General features: G+C 37.1%; 1 protein-coding gene across 3 annotated transcripts in view; it reads right to left on the bottom strand.

Annotated features, from left to right (window-relative positions):
* fand (Pre-mRNA-splicing factor SYF1 fand) overlaps positions 1-16,533 on the bottom strand; it is a 235,098-nt gene that overhangs the window by 28,499 nt on the left and 190,066 nt on the right. For all 3 annotated transcript variants that reach the window (XM_067145461.2, XM_067145462.2, XM_068227497.1), the window contains 2 exons: positions 6,770-6,883; positions 6,500-6,662 (listed from right to left, as the gene is read on the bottom strand). In XM_067145461.2, the coding sequence (XP_067001562.2) occupies positions 6,500-6,662; positions 6,770-6,883 (277 nt within the window). The remainder of the gene's footprint in view (positions 1-6,499; positions 6,663-6,769; positions 6,884-16,533) is intronic.

Here is a 16,533-nt window from a genome sequence, read left to right as displayed (position 1 = left end):
GTCTCACGGCAATGCATAAGCGATTCATAGTTTGTGTTTCAAAGGCTATCAATACGAATCTCGAAGATAACCGAGGTCTACTGATTCAGCACTAGGGAGCTCAGGTATCAAGAAAAGATTCGCCTATAGTACATCTTCATGACCACCCGGACCGATGGACGGAAGACATGTCGAATTTGTCCATCAAAATAGAAGAGGAAGACAAGGTACTTGTGTCGCAAATGCCAAGTTCCAATTTGTTTGGAATGTTCAAGAAAGATGTGTCTATGGTGCATGTACGAAGGTTGATCAAATGTAAACGGGATTTTTGTTCCTGAATATCAACAGTTGGTAGGACTGGCCCCGCGCTTCTGCTATGCTTCCACTAGGAGTGGGGAGAGCATGCTCTTAGATATTTCCCGCCGTTTTGACATTAACGCCCACGATGTCGGAGCAACAGGTGTACCACTCCACTGCGCAACGCATAATTATAAAATTTCTTGCTCGTGAAGGAGTTACAGCAGCGGAAATTTGCCAGAGATGGACTGCAAAATTCGGTGATCAAACATTGTCAAGGATGCGTATGTCTGCCTGGCATAAAAAGTTCAAGGAAGGACGAGAACGTGTGGAAAATCAGCAACAGGATCGCCATCCTTGGACCAGCATTACAGACGAAAACATTTGTGCGGTTAAAGACATTACTGACGACTATCGAAGTGCATAAACAATTACATAAAATAAGCTTCATGGTCCGTATCACACTTACACAGATTCGTAACTAAGTATTTTTTATTTTCCACCTTGTCGATACATTAAAATGCTTAAGGCAACTTATTGGTTAAAAGTGGTACATGTTTCATATATTATAAACATCTTCAGCCACATAACACTGTTTAGTTGAAAAATTCATGTAATGACAAGTATCAATGCTTTAGAGGAAGCTTTTAACCAATAAGTTGCCTTAAGCTATTTAGTGTATCGACAAGGTGGAAAATAAAAAATACTTACTTGTGAATGTGTATGAACAATGCACAATCAATGCTGCTTACTACTGCGAGCTGTTGAACAAGGCAAGGTTTGCACATCGCCTCAAAAGACGAGACCAACCGATTCAAAACGTCATCCTCCTCCACGACAATGCGCGGCCCCATACTGCAGCTGTAACTGTCTCCAAGTTACAGGGAATGCACTGGACTACAGTTGATCATCCTCCTTACAGCCTGGACTTATCACTCTGCGATTTCCATTTGTTCAGACCGCTTAAAGAAGCTCTAGGAGGGCAACGATTTGAAGATGACGAGAGTGTTGAGGACTTCGTGCGCAACTGGCTGGTGACACAACCCTGTTCTTTTTATGACGAGGGTATCAAAAAGCTGCCCATATACTGGAACAAATGCATATCCAAGGCAGAAAACTATGTGGAAAAATAAATTGTAATTGCCTTGTGTTTTTCAATAAATGAATTTAAATAAAAAATAAAATCCTGTTTATATTTGATCTCCCCTCGTAAAATGATGCTGATTATGGTCACTTTGAGAAGAGTAGATTTTTTCCTGTATAACTCATTGTAGAGAACACTTATCAATTTTAACATCAGTGAGACCTGTATAACATTAAATTACAATATTCAAGTTTTCAGGAAGGAATTGCTTTTAGTTATTTTTAATTGCATCCATGAGTGTAAATTTTAATACAAATTTTCAGCGTAACAAACAAATTACTTTCACAAAGGGTAAAGTACATTTTGTAAACTTATTGCAATCTATGTTTTATTAAGGAATAAATATGTAGTACAAAATGCCAAAAGATATGATAGGTGATTTTTACGGATTTTACCCACTTTCAACTCTAGTTGTGTGTGAAATATTCATGACTGCAGTTGAGAGTTAACGTGGATTAGGTATGTTGATACTGATACATGGCTGAAAGCAACAAGAAAATACAGCTATAACTAACTCCCAAGGACATGCAGTTCTCTGTATGAATGATATACTAATGATGGCTTCCTCCCGGGTAAAATATTCCGGTTGTAGAATAATCCCCATTTGGATCTTTGGGTGAGGACTACATGAGAGGGGGCAAACATCAGGAAGATGGATACTGACGTCTGCGAGTTCGGACCATGGAACGTTAGAAGTTTGAATCGTTGTGGAAGGTTAGAGAGTCTGAAAAGCGAAATGGATAGACTAAAGTTTAAATGTAATTACTGTAAGTGAAGAATGAGGTCAGTAGGAGGTCATTAGGACTGCTGAAGAAAGGTTAGAAAGAAAAGAAAGTTCAACTATGGATCAATGGATAACTCAGGAGATATTAGACCTGACTGGCAAATGATAAAAGTACAAGAAAGCAAAATATGCCTAGGGCAGAAAAGAATACAGGCAATTAAAGAATATAGATAGAATGTGCGGGACAGCTAAGGGAGAATGGCTGAAAGAAGTGCAAGGATGTTGAAGGTTGTATGGTCCTAGGAAAGGCAGATGCTGCATACAGGAAAATCAAGGAAACTTTTGGAGAAAGGGAAGCTAAGTGAATGAATATTAGAAAACCACTTCTAGGGAAAGAAGATGATATGGTTCGAACAAGAAGAGGCTGTTGATGCTGATGAAATGGGAGACCCAATTTTGAGGTCAGAATTCAAGAGAGCGTTGAGAGACCTAAATATAAACAAGGCACTTGGAATTGATGACATACCCTCAGAATTACTGGCTGCCTGAGGGGAAAATTAGCATGGTGAGGTTACAGTTTTCTATTTAATGAGTAAGATGTCTGATACAGGAGAAATGCCATCCAATTTTAGGCAGAATGTTGTTACACCCTATGTGCAAGTAGGGCAGCATCCTGCTTCATGAATTTACCGAGCTCAGAAAACTTTAAGCAAGCCTCGGACCTATGGGAGTAATTGAGTCCCACTCCCATTTGACAGGCGAGGGACTCCTTGGAAACAACTTGGCGAACGAAATGGAATTCGATGGGGAGCTATCAATATTAATGGTGCTTATGGAATAAAGAAGGTAGAACTGGCTGAGTCAGCAAAGAGGATGCATCTGGATGTGCTAGGAGTAACTGATATTCGGGTAAGGGGAGATAATGAGGAAGAGATAGGAGATTATAAAGTGTACTTGACGGGCGTTAGAAAGGGAAGGGCAGAGTCTGGGGTAGGGCTCTTTATCAGGAATACCACTGCATGCAACATAGTTTCTGTTAGGCACGTAAATGAGCAAATGATGTGGGTAGATTTGTCAGTGGGAGGAATTAGGACAAGAATTGTGTCCGTGTATTCACCATGTGAGGGTGCAGATGAGGATGAAGTTGACAAGTTTTATGAAGCATTGAGTGACATCGTGGTCAGGGTCAACAGCAAGGATAGAAGAGTGCTAATGGGCGATTTCAATGCGAGAGTTGGGAATAGAACTGAAGGATACGAACGGGTGATTGGTAAATGTGGGGAAGATATGGAAGCTAATGGGAATGGGAAGCGTTTGCTGGACTTCTGTGCTAGTATGGGTTTAGCTGTTACGAATACATTCTTCAAGCATAAGGCTATTCACCACTACACATGGGAGGCTAGGGGTACCAGATCCATAGTAGACTATATCTTAACAGACTTTTAATTCAGGAAATCTGTTAGGAATGTACGAGTTTTTCGTGGATTTTTCGATGATACAGACCACTATCTGATCTGTAGTGAACTAAGTATCTCTAGGCCTAGGGTAGAGAAAGTGAAATCTGTCTGCAAACGAATAAGGGTAGAAAATCTCCAGGATGAGGAAATTAGACAGAAGTACATGGACATGATCAGTGAGAAGTTTCGAACAGTAGACAGTAATCAGGTTCAGGATATAGAAAGTGAATGGGTGGCATACAGGGATGCTGTAGTAGAAACAGCAAGGGAATGCCTAGGAACAACTATGTGTAAAGATGGGAAAAGGCGAACATCTTGGTGGAATGATGAAGTGAGAGAAGCCTGTAAACGTAAAAAGAAGGCTTATCAGAAATGGCTCCAAACAAGGGCCGAGGCAGACAGGGATTGGTACGTAGATGAAAGAAACAGAGCAAAACAAATAGTTGTTGAATCCAAAAAGAAGTCATGGGAAGATTTTGGTAATAACCTGGAAAGGCTAGGTCAAGCAGCAGGGAAACCTTTCTGGACAGTAATAAAGAATCTTAGGGAGGGAGGGAAAAGGAAATGAACAGTGTTTTGAGTAATTCAGATCCCAGGGAATGACTGGACAGGTGGAGGGAATATTTTGAACATCTTCTCAATGTAAAAGGAAATCATCATGGTGGTGTTGCAAACAGCCAAGCTCATGGGGAGGAGGAAAATTATGTTGGTGAAATTATGCTGGAGGAAGTGGAAAGGATAGTAAATAAACTCCATTGTCATAAGGCAGCAGGAATAGATGAAATTAGACCTGAAATGGTGAAGTATAGTGGGAAGGCAGGGATGAAATGGCTTCATAGAGTAGTAAAATTAGCGTGGAGTGTTGGTAAGGTACCTTCAGATTGGACAAAAGCAGTGATTGCACCTATCTATAAGCAAGGGAACAGGAAGGATTGTAACAACTATCGAGGTATCTCACTGATTAGTATACCAGGCAAAGTATTCACTGGCATCTTGGAAGGGAGGGTGAGATCAGTCGTTGAGAGGAAGTTGGATGAAAACCAGTGTGGTTTCAGACCACAGAGAGGCTGTCAGGATCAGATTTACAGTATGCGCCAGGTAATTGAAAAATGCTACGAGAGGAATAGGCAGTTGTGTTTATGTTTCGTAGATCTAGAGAAAGCATATGACACGGTACCGAGGGAAAAGATGTTCGCCATACTGGGGGACTATGGAATTAAAGGTAGATTATTAAAATCAATCAAAGGCATTTATGCTGACAATTGGGCTTCAGTGAGAATTGATGGTAGAATGAGTTCTTGCTTCAGGGTACTTACAGGAGTTAGACAAGGCTGTAATCTTTCACCTTTGCTGTTCATAGTTTACATGGATCCTCTGCTGAAAGGTATAAAATGGCAGGGAGGAATTCAGTTAGGTGGAAATGTAGTAAGCAGTTTGGCCTATGCTGACGACTTGGTCTTAATGGCAGACTGTGCCTAAAGCCTGCAGTCTAATATCTTGAAACTTGAACATACGTGCAACGAGTACGGTATGAAAATTAGCCTCTCGAAGACTAAATTGATGTCAGTAGGTAAGAAAATCAACAGAATTGAATGTCAGATTGGTGATACAAAGCTAGAACAGGTCGATAATTTCAAGTATTTAGGTTGTGTCTTCTCCCAGAATGGTAATATAGTAGGTGAGATTGAATCAAGGTGTAGTAAAGCTAATGCAGTGAGCTCGCAGTTGCGATCAGCAGTATTCTGTAAGAAGGAAGTCAGCTCCCAGACGAAACTATCTTTACATCGGTCTGTTTTCATACCAACTTTGCTTTACGGGAGCGAAAGCTGGGTGGACTCAGGATATCTTATTAATAAGTTAGAAGTAACAGACATGAAAGTAGCAAGAATGATTGATGGTACAAACAGGTGGGAACAATGGCAGGAGGGTACTCGGAATGAGGAGATAAAGGCTAATTTAGGAATGAAGTCAATGGATGAAGCTGTACGCAAAAATCGGCTTCATGTGAGGGTCATGTGAGGCGAATGGAGGAGGATAGGTTACCTAGGAGAATAATGGACTCTGTTATGGAGGGTAAGAGAAGTAGAGGGAGACCAAGACGACAATGGTTAGACTCGGTTTCTAACGATTTAAGGATAAGAGGTATAGAACTAAATGAGGCCACAACACTAGTTGCAAATCGAGGATTGTGGAGACCTTTAGTAAATTCTCAGAGGCTTGCAGACTGAACGCTGAAAGGCATAACAGTCTATAATGATAATGTATGTATGTATGTATGTATGTATGTATGTATGTATGTATGTATGTATGTATGTATGTATGTTGTTACACCTATTTCTAAGAAAGCAGGTGCTGACAAGTGTGAAAACTACCGTGGGTTTAGGTTAGTATCTCACATCTGAAAAATTTTAACACATTATTTACAGAAGAATGGAAAGAAAAGTTGAAACTGAGTTGGGAGAAGATCAGTTTGGCTTCAGAAAAAATGTAGGAACACGTGAAGCAATCCTGACTTTACGTTTGATCTTAGAGGAACGAGCTGAGAAGAACAAAACAGCAGCAAATCTAAAGTTATGCAATGCTGGCTTTTCAAACTGCTGAAGAAAAAAAGACTAGTAGTTACATTAAATGATTGACATAATAGTACCTGCCAGAATTTTTCTGAAATGATGTACAAGTGTTTAAGTATAAAAAACCTTAACAGAGGAACTCATGTCACCAATAGTCCCTACATTCCCATTTAAGCACAACCATTTGTAGTTTCCACCCAACAAAATGAATATTATCCTTGGTTTACACAGAAAATTCTAAATTATTAAAACAAAAATTTGCTTTGCTCAAATTTATTACCTAGCTAAATATGAATGTAAGAATAAGAAGATGAAAGTTCATATTTACCTTTGGCAAATTTAGGGGGGCAATTTTCAAGACACTGCTCAAATAAATCTCGAGCCCTTTCTAATTTTGTTCCTCCATACCGAGCTAAAAACTTAGTAAGATATGTATTCCAGATATCATACACATTAGGCCATTTGAAGAGTGCGATTCCTTTTTCATATGCCTGGAATTAGAAGACAAATCATTGTAAAGATTAGTATACTGCTTTACTTATAAAAACACTTATATTCAACTTGGGTCTAAAAAAAAAAAAAAAAATTTCCACCTTACCCGGAATGCTTCTTCAAAGTATTTATGCTCCTCCAGAAATAATCCATAATTTATAATAATTTGTGGAGTAGCAATCTTCAGATCAATTATTCGATCATATACAGCTTTACAGGACTGAAAAGAATAAACAGCAGAATGTTATACAAAAAGTGGCAAGTTAGTTTACAGCATCACTCTTTGTGTGTGTACAACGAAGCTCATAAGAATGACATCACTGCTCATAATAGTTCACAGTAGTACTTTATGAAAAATTATTCTAAAACAACTTAAGAAGATTTGTACATCACATACTAGACAATATATCTGATTTACAACTTGGTTATGGCCATGTAACAAGAATGATTTGAGATATGAACAGGTGAAAAAAATAGATTTAGTAACAAAGAGAATGAATAGTTGGGTCATGGATTCATTCAATGAAATTGTGCAAATTAATAAGGTTAAGTGAGACAGACAGAGGAGAAAAGGTTATATGCAAGGTAATGCACTCAGTCATAGAGGGGAAGAGAATCACAGGCAGATTTAAAGTGACAAGGGTTAGATTCAATATTCAGAAACTTCAAAGTGTAAGGATAAGCAACCATATATATGCGCTACTACGCACATATTTTTATCATAACTTAGCAAAGAAAAACATGGGTGCACACATTAATTGAAATAAGGTTACCACTTCACCTCACACAATGGATCCTGTTATACCACAACACTGTCCGGCTTTGATCTATTCAGCATCAGTAGCACATTAGAAGTGAAATGTGAACCACGTATTAAATATTTACAAGTTCTTGTAATTGCTCGTTCACAGCTAAAGAAAAGTTTAGGGTTAATGAAGATGCAGAGTAAATTGGAAATCAAGCAATAGGAAGAAAGTACAATATCAAAGAAAATTGTGCGATTGGCAAAAAACAAATAGTAAGCGCTGGGCATTTTGCACAACACATCCTTAAACAGCTAATATCAGACAGCATGCTCATTACAAAAATAGGCAAAAGTAGCCAATTAAGCAAACTATATGACAATTCTGATTGAGCAGGTTGCCTACCCAAAAACAAATTTATATTTTATTGTTTTAGAGTAGGCCTAGGTATATTATTAGAAAGGATTAATCTATATATATATATAAAATAAGAGTTTTGTCTGTACATTGCTCAGAATTTAAAACGAAGGATATTTCTGTATCGGTCGTGAACACAGTAACAAGGAAATGCACTTTTTAATTTTCCATAATTCCAGTCTGTCTGTCTGTCTGAATGTACACGCACCACAAGAAAACGGCTGAAGAGAATTTAATGAAAATCGGTATACAAAGTCGGAGAATAAGTCGCTATAATCTAGGTCATAAATAATTTTATTCACACTGAGTGAATGGTAGTTTAGGGGAAGGGCTAAAATTTGATTCTCAAATATTTATGTTATTATTGGTCCTATCAATAAATTTAGATAGATAAAGTTAGATAGTTTTAAATTTCCGATCATTTATGTCTTATACATTTTTACCGTACCAGCTATGATAAAGAGATATTCATGAATTTGGATTTTTTTCTTTCCTAAGTCCATCTCAGCGTCGAGCCACGAGAAAATGGGCAAACAGAATTTAATGAAAATCGGTATGTAAAGTCGGGGAATAAAGAACTACAGTCTACGCTATAAATAATTTTATTCAACCTAGTTAAAACGGTAGTTTAGGGGAAGGTGCCTAAAATTTAATTTTTAATTACTTAAACTACTCCATAACAAAAGTTATAGAGAATACAAATTCCTATCATTCATGTCTTATTCAGTTTTCCTGTACCGACTATAATAAGACTGATGGTGATAGTGATTACATTGTGAAGATGATTATAAGAATGAGAAAAAAGTCATGAAGGAACGATCGCTTGAATAATAACACAAGGGGGAGTCATGAAAGAGAGGACGACTCACTTTACATTAGATGCTCTAATATCACACAGTCTAAAAAAACTAAATATGAAGGCCAACAATACAGAAAGCCCATAAAATTGATCAACAATAACATTACATAGACCATTGTTTGTAGCGATGTGCTTTGACGTCTTCTGTTGCCATTCACCTCCAATACATGGGATTACTGCTGTGTACCGAGTATAACAACCTGTCTGAATATCGGTGGGAAGTAGCTGGGGAGTTGGATCTCTCTCTTCTTTAACATGCCATTCCTCTGGTTCATAAATTTTTTAATACTACTGGTACGTAACACACTGGTTCATCATAGTATTCCAGCTATTCGATCCCTACTGTGAGGCACTGATTGGAATAAGCAGTGTGCACACTTCAACAGAATAATGACAGAGGAGTGTTCACGGCTGTTTGCGGCCTGGTCATTCTAACTCTGGAACTTTGAACTGTTAGATCGGCAGCGTAGTACTGTTTGTTAAAGTGAGAAAATGTGCGGTTTTTCGTTTGATTGATTATTTCATATGATAGTATTGCTTTTAATCGTGACATTCACACTGACATCATTGTAATGTCTAGGGCTTGAATGTTTAAGACCTAAAAATTGCCCAAACAAGCAAGCAAATATGACCTGAAAATGATTAATCAAAATATGGCCATTTTAACACTTTCAACACTACCATATTTTAACATGGATCCTGGCTGTGAACTGGGTCTTTTTGCTCATTTTTAACGCATTATTATGGAACAGCGAAACATATTACATGCCTGATTTTTGTACCATATGAAGGTGTCAACCGTCCAAAATGAAGATGTTAATCAACAAGTGAATATCTGAAGTAATGTAATTATACTAGTCTTATGAAAAACATGAAAAAAATAGTACAGAAATTTTTTTTACATTGAGGTTATACCAATAAGCTTGCTCAAACAATAAAAAATATTCATTTAATGCGACTACTTAGGCCACAAATAAACACAAATGCAATGGAATAAAATATTTACCTATTTAGGAATAGTTTGTTTTGGTATGGTAGTCCTGAAAACATTGGACTATACACAGTCCTACTTTGCACTCCTTGCACCATCATCTACTCTCTTTTCTGACGTGCTTACCACTTTCCTTCTTGCCTCTGAGCATAGCTTGCAATAACGAGTAGCTTTCACACATATTCAAAATTGTTGCAAAAAACCAATAAATTGTGTGAAGTTTTACTGCAGACCACCGGTGCCACATGGAACTTTCCTTCAGTTTGCCCTGACGTTTCATTGCTGCAATTGTCGTACCTGCATATCTGTTAGTTTCTGTTTTTATATTTTTGATCAAATCGTCACAAAAAAAATTACTGAGACAATCCATTTCGTCACTCCCCGCGCAAAACTGAGTAGAACCAGATGCCGACTGGAAGACAGGTAGCTGTAGTTGGTCATCTGTTTCTGACCATTCATCATCAGTTTCAGATGATCTAGCAGATGTTCCCGGCACAGGTGAATCATCAGCCTGCGTCTCTTCGTCTGAACAAAAAAGACAAACCCAAATTTCTGTAGGCAAAGTATTTCTATCGTTTGTGTTCGGAGTAAAATAATACAGCTAAACACTTACGTTCCAAAGTGACGTAATAAATACAAATCTTACCTGAACTATCGCTTGATACGTTATCCGGTTCGTAATCAGTTTCATCCATCTCTGAACCCGCTTCTCCCGATAAAATATCACAATCATTGAGCCGTTGTGAAGACATGTTTACACAGAGTAACACAGCTGACAGCGTGACAGATTTGGCGCGCGCAGCCCACGGCACACCGAGTGCTTCGGTAGAGGTCACGGCAAGGAGAAATACCCTGTTTATCGTTTCATTTCGACATTCCCGAAAACTGCTGCATTCTAGTGGTCACTAGATGAACTATTACCTCCAACCAAGGGACGGGTACCGTACGTGATACGTGCAGCTGGATATAAACGCACGAGAAAATCACGCCCGTATCATATACGGGCGCCGTCCAGAAGCAGGAAAGCAGCGCGCCCGTATCCCGTACGGGCATAGTGCTGAAAGTGTTAAAATAAGTTATAAATCGAAATGGCAATTCCTTTGATATATATTTGTTAACTAAATTATTTATTCCTACTTTCATATTAATTTTTGGAATATATATGTTTAGCAGTTATTCACATTCCTTGATTCACTTATCAAACATTTGTGAATACATACCTAAAATACTAAGTTCACTAAGATATCAGATCACACAACATTTTAAAAGTCCATGTGATTGTTGTACTGAAAGTTCAAGAACTTCTCACAATTTCAATACTTGCATGAAATTTTAAGCTAGCAGCTTCTAAATGAATAACTGCACTTAATATAATTCCAAAGTTCGACTTCAGACTTTCTGACAAACTGTTGGAAAACAATTCCCGCACAATCTTGATAGAAGAGGCAGAGTATTCCACTTACTGTAACTGCAGATGTGATACCGAGAAGCAGTTTTGTGGATACTAATTCGCATTCGATAAGATGAAGATGATTTTGCACAGTGACAGCTGTCGTCAATTACATGTTATAATTCTCATGTTTTGGTCCGTATTGAAATGTACAATGAAGTCAAATAAATATTAAAATTTATTTATTCCACCTATTCAATACATAAGTAGATATTTTAATTAAGAAATTAAACCTTGAATAAAATTACAGGGACATGTTTCACCCTTTAATTAAGGGCATCTTCAGCCTTAATCTGAAAGGTAATTAATCAGGTACCTGATTGTATTAAAATTACATATGAATGTGAGGATGATGTTGGAAATGTGCTTCAAATGGTGAGCAAATGGTTAACAATAGTTATGATATTCTTAAAATGAAGCCTTAATAAAGTCTTAAAAAACAAATAGTCGTAAATTTATACACTTTCTTGAATGTCCTTGTTTAAAAATTGGTAAGAAATTGTATACTGGTAATTTTATAAGAACGTAAATTATTACGTTAAACCTTGTAAAGTGGCGCCCTGTGGAGGTTGAGGGCGTTAGAGTAATGATAAAAGAAAAAAATGTAGTTGATAATTCCAAATGGAGTATTAAAACATATTAAAGCTAGTAAAGAGAAGTTACCGTTGCTCACTTCAAGTGAAGTTTATAATAAAATTGTTACGTTGCAACAAGTAAAGCGGAACCTTGTGATGATTGAGGGTGTTAGATAAAATTATTGGGTTTTGAACAGTTCAAGCGTCAGGATAATGATGAATGTAATTAATAACTCCGAGTGGCGTTTAAACACAATTTTAAAATAGTAATGAGACGTTTCTGCTGTCACACTTTCCCTTGCTCCCGCACCGCAGTTCGAGAAGGCTAATTTGTCTCCTCACAAAGGATTAACTATAGGCTGGCTCTAACTTTTATTTGAAATCCACTTGATACTGATGATATCGTTTCTCTTTATATTGTTCTAAGAATTGAACTCTTTTCTCTCTAACCGCCACGACCAATAACATAACTTGACACACCGCTTCAACCCTCTCCTCCATTAATCTCACATCTTCTGTAACACTAGTAAAATATCAGTCATTTCAACGCTACCATAGCAACTATTTAACACTATTACAATTAAAAATAAATGATGATGACGCTTGGTGTTTTAAGGGGCCTAACATCAAAGATCATCGGCCCCTCTAAAAATAAATGAAATTACACACAACGTTTTCTCTCCAACTCATCTTTACGTTAACCATTTTCAACATTAATAAAGAGGTAAGCATTTTTACACACTTCCGATTTCTCTTTGAACTCTCCTTTCATTCAAATTCATTCCTTAACATGTATTTCTCCTATTGTTACAGACTTCAAACCTAATTTCCCTTTCGACTATATACAAGAGACTACAATCGCTCCTTCCAGCTAATATTTAACACAGCTGCTTACCATCAAGCACTCTTCTTCACTCGTGCTTTTAGAAGACTACAGTTTTATCTCTTCGCACGAGAGTTACAACAGTCTAACCATTTTTATATAAACCCCACTTGTTCTAAGCAGCAGAAACGTCTCTTTACTATTTTAAAATTGTGTTTAAACACCACTCGGAGTTATTAATTACATTCTTCATCATTATCCTGACGCTTGAACTGTTCAAAACCCAATAATTTTATCTAACACCCTCAACCATCACAAGGCCCCACTTTACTTGTTCCAACGTAACAATTTTATTATAAACTTCACTTGAAGTGAGCAACGGTAACGTCTCTTTACTAGCTTTAATATGTTTTAATACTCCATTTGGAATTATCAACTACATTTTTTCTTTTATCATTATTCTAACGCCCTCAACCTCCACAGGGCGCCACTTTACAAAGTTTAACGTAATAATTTACGTCCGAAAGTGTCTTTAACATTCTTTTACAGGCTGAAGTAGTCGTTGAAAAGAAACTGTCTTCCCCTCAAATTTGTAGGGTGATATAATGAGTGCTTGCACAGCATGAGATTGTTTTAGGGACGTGTGATTTAAGATACTGTGTGGAACAAAAACTGGACCTTTTTGGAAAACTCGTTTTTCATTTCATCAAGTGCCGCTTTTTCTTTTGCACGAAAGAAATTAGGAAAGAGCAGTCATCTGCAAGTCTGCAAAATCGCTGCATAAGCTTTCTGGAGTTTCAGACAACTGACAGCTCTAAGTTACATGGGTGAGTTTATCTTATATTTCATTTAATGTTTATTTACTGTATATGTGCAGCAGTGAATGGTCTGTAGCGTGGTGATTTTTACACATTCAATTGTATTTTGATTCTCGTCAGAATGTTTTATTTCCTTGTTATATGAATCTATGATGTGGCCTGATATTTAATTAAGAACTCAACGGACGTCAGCATTTTATATACTCAGTGTAGAGAATTTTATATCCGGCTCATCTTGCCTAATACATTGTTGTGGAAGCTGATAAGTAACATTCGGTTGCTGATATTAATACGGTCCGCACTTAGTGCCAGCCGACGCTAGAGCCTTCTAGCGGCTGGACCATACAAACTCTAGGAGTCGCCCCACTTTCTATTCTATACGGTATGGTTATGTTAAAACACATAAAATATGTCGATGTTTATGTTCATAAGAAAATCTATGTCCACGAGTAAGACATGTTTGTACAAAGTGGTCTTCCTTCCTAAAAACATCAGCTGGAACTATTACTGTTGTTACTCTATATAAACTTTACATAAGTTGAAACTGACTTTTTTATCAGGACCGGTGAAACTCCATGAGAAACAGAATTTTAAGTTAGGTCTTGTGTAAACTTATTGGCAAGCAATTCTGAAGGAGTCTGTTAATGGAAAGGAAATTAAAAGAAGAGAAAACCTTGTGAATGCACGATGGGCATCGAAAAATCATTCAAACTGTTTACCTCCCCGCTGGTCCCACTGTGCCAAATTTACATGTGCTGTCAGCTGACAGAATGTGTGTATCATGCAGTTGACCTGTGAGAGGGGCAAGACAGGGTAGAGGGGAAATGGAGGGGAAAGTTATGGTGATGTCATAGGGGGTGGAACCGAAGGGAAGGAGACAAAAGAAATGATTATCCGGACCATTTTTGGAAACTTTTCTATGTAAATCCAGAACAGAAACCTCTTCCTGTAGTATATTTATGTTTTCTGTAATCTCATTTATATTCAGATTAGGATTCTGCTTCTGATTAATCTCAATATAAATGATTTCCAGGATGTTCATTAATTTATCTTTGTTCAGAGTATGCAGGATGGTCAAATCTTTTTCTACCGTAGTGAATCTATGGTTGTGCTCGGTCATATGCAAACTCATGGCCAAATATTTATTGTACTTTTCCATATTGATATGCTGTTGGTATCTTCCTAAAAAATTCCTCCCTGTTTGTCTGACGTCTGATGTAAGACGAATTACAATCTGCGCATTTGAGCCTATATATCCCTGAACTTAAAAATCTGTTATTTGCAAAACTATGGTGATTGAACAGTAGCTGATGGTTAGTATTATTTGTGCGAAAAGCTATATTAAATTTAAGCCTCTTGAAAATATTTGTAATTTGGTATATTTTTCCATTGTTGTAGGTAAAGAGTAATAAATAAGTTACAAGATTGTGAGCAACTGCAAAATAACCTTGATAATGTTGTGAGATGGACAGTATGCAATGGTATGATGATAAACAGGGTTAAAAGTCAGGTTGTGAGGGAATGTCCTCTTAGTTCTAATTACTGCATTGACGGGGTGAAAGCTTCTTATGGGAATCATTGTAAGTACCTAAGTGTTAATATAAGGAAAGATCTTCATTGGGGTAATCACATAAATGGGATTGTAAATAAAGGGTACAGATCTCTGTACATGGTTTTGAGGGTGTTTAGGGGTTGTAGTAAGGATGTAAAGGAGAGGGCATATAAGTCTCTGGTAAGACCCCAACTAGAGTATGGTTCCAGTGTATGGGACCCTCACCAGGATTACTTGATTCAAGAACTGGAAAAAATCCAAAGAAAAGCAGCTTCATTTGTTCTGATTTCCGACAAAAGAGTAGCGTTACAAAAATGTTGCAAAGTTTGGGCTGGGAAGACTTGGGAGAAAGGAAATGAGCTGCTCAACTAAGCGGTATGTTCCAAGCTGTCAGTGGAAAGATGGCGTGGAATGACATTAGTAGACGAATAAGTTTGAGTGGTGTCCTTAAAAGTAGGAACGATCAGAATATGAAGATAAAGTTGGAATTCCAGGTGACAAATTGGGGTAATATTCGTTTATAGGAAGGGGAGTTAGGGATTGGAATAACTTATCAAGGGAGGTGTTCAATACATTTCCAATTTCTTTGAAAATCATTTAAGAAAAGGGTAGGAAAACAACAGATAGGGAATCTGCCACCTGGGCGACTGCCCTAAATGCAGATCAGTATTGATTGATTGATTGATAAAGGTAGTATTCTTGTTACTCTATTCTCATTTAAGTTGTGTTTGAGGTTTACTTCTTATTTTATTTAATAATCTATCAATGTAGTTTTTAGTGTACGCATTACTTATTGCTATTCTGAAAATGAGGTTGATTTCTTTCCGTACGTCATGCTTGGATAAGGGGATATTATAGGCTCTATTCAGCATGCTCAGAAATTAACTTCTTTTATGTGCTTTGGGATGATGTGAATCTTTTTGCATGGTATTTAAAGTTTGAGATGTTTTTCTGAAAATCGTGAAAGGCAGATTTTCTTTTTTCCTTTTAATATTCAAGTCCAAAAAGGTTGTTATTATTTTCAGTCTCTGGTGTAAATTTTATAAAAGGGTCTAAACTATTGATTTGGTCTAATAAATTGGCATTACTATTGATTTGTTTGTCTATAATTACAAAAATGTCATCAACAAATCTCAGCCAGACGACAATTCCTTTTTCTTAGTTGAGAATCTTATGTTTTTTTAAATAGTCCACATTGGGAGATCTTTTTGTTGATATACTACATTACTGAAAGAAAAGTAATTATTATTGAGGGTGAAATCCAGGAGTATACTCCCTGGCAGGAGTTATTTTCTAAAAGCTGGGTTTGATTCAGTGTTGCTAACCATATAATTTAGGAACCCTACTTGCCAATATCACACCTTACAGTTACTGTTAATCTGGCATGTTGGCAATGAACAGTCATGGCTTATTTTTGTGACTTGCGAGAGTTTAGTATTGCCACTGCATTATTGTTAAAATCACTAGTGTTACATTTGTGAGTATAATTAAAGTATATTTTCTTTTTCTGTGGGACTGTAAATCTGTTTGGGTAATACCAGGTAACTAGAATTGTAGCATGTTCGAATAATGCATTCAATAACGTAGTTGGTGTGAAATGATGAACACAGCATTTTATGATGATGATGATGATGCTTGTTGT

Source organism: Anabrus simplex, chromosome 4 (genome assembly GCF_040414725.1).
Source record: "Anabrus simplex isolate iqAnaSimp1 chromosome 4, ASM4041472v1, whole genome shotgun sequence".
Taxonomy (NCBI): domain Eukaryota; kingdom Metazoa; phylum Arthropoda; class Insecta; order Orthoptera; family Tettigoniidae; genus Anabrus; species Anabrus simplex.
This window is presented reverse-complemented; position numbering and strand designations above follow the sequence as displayed.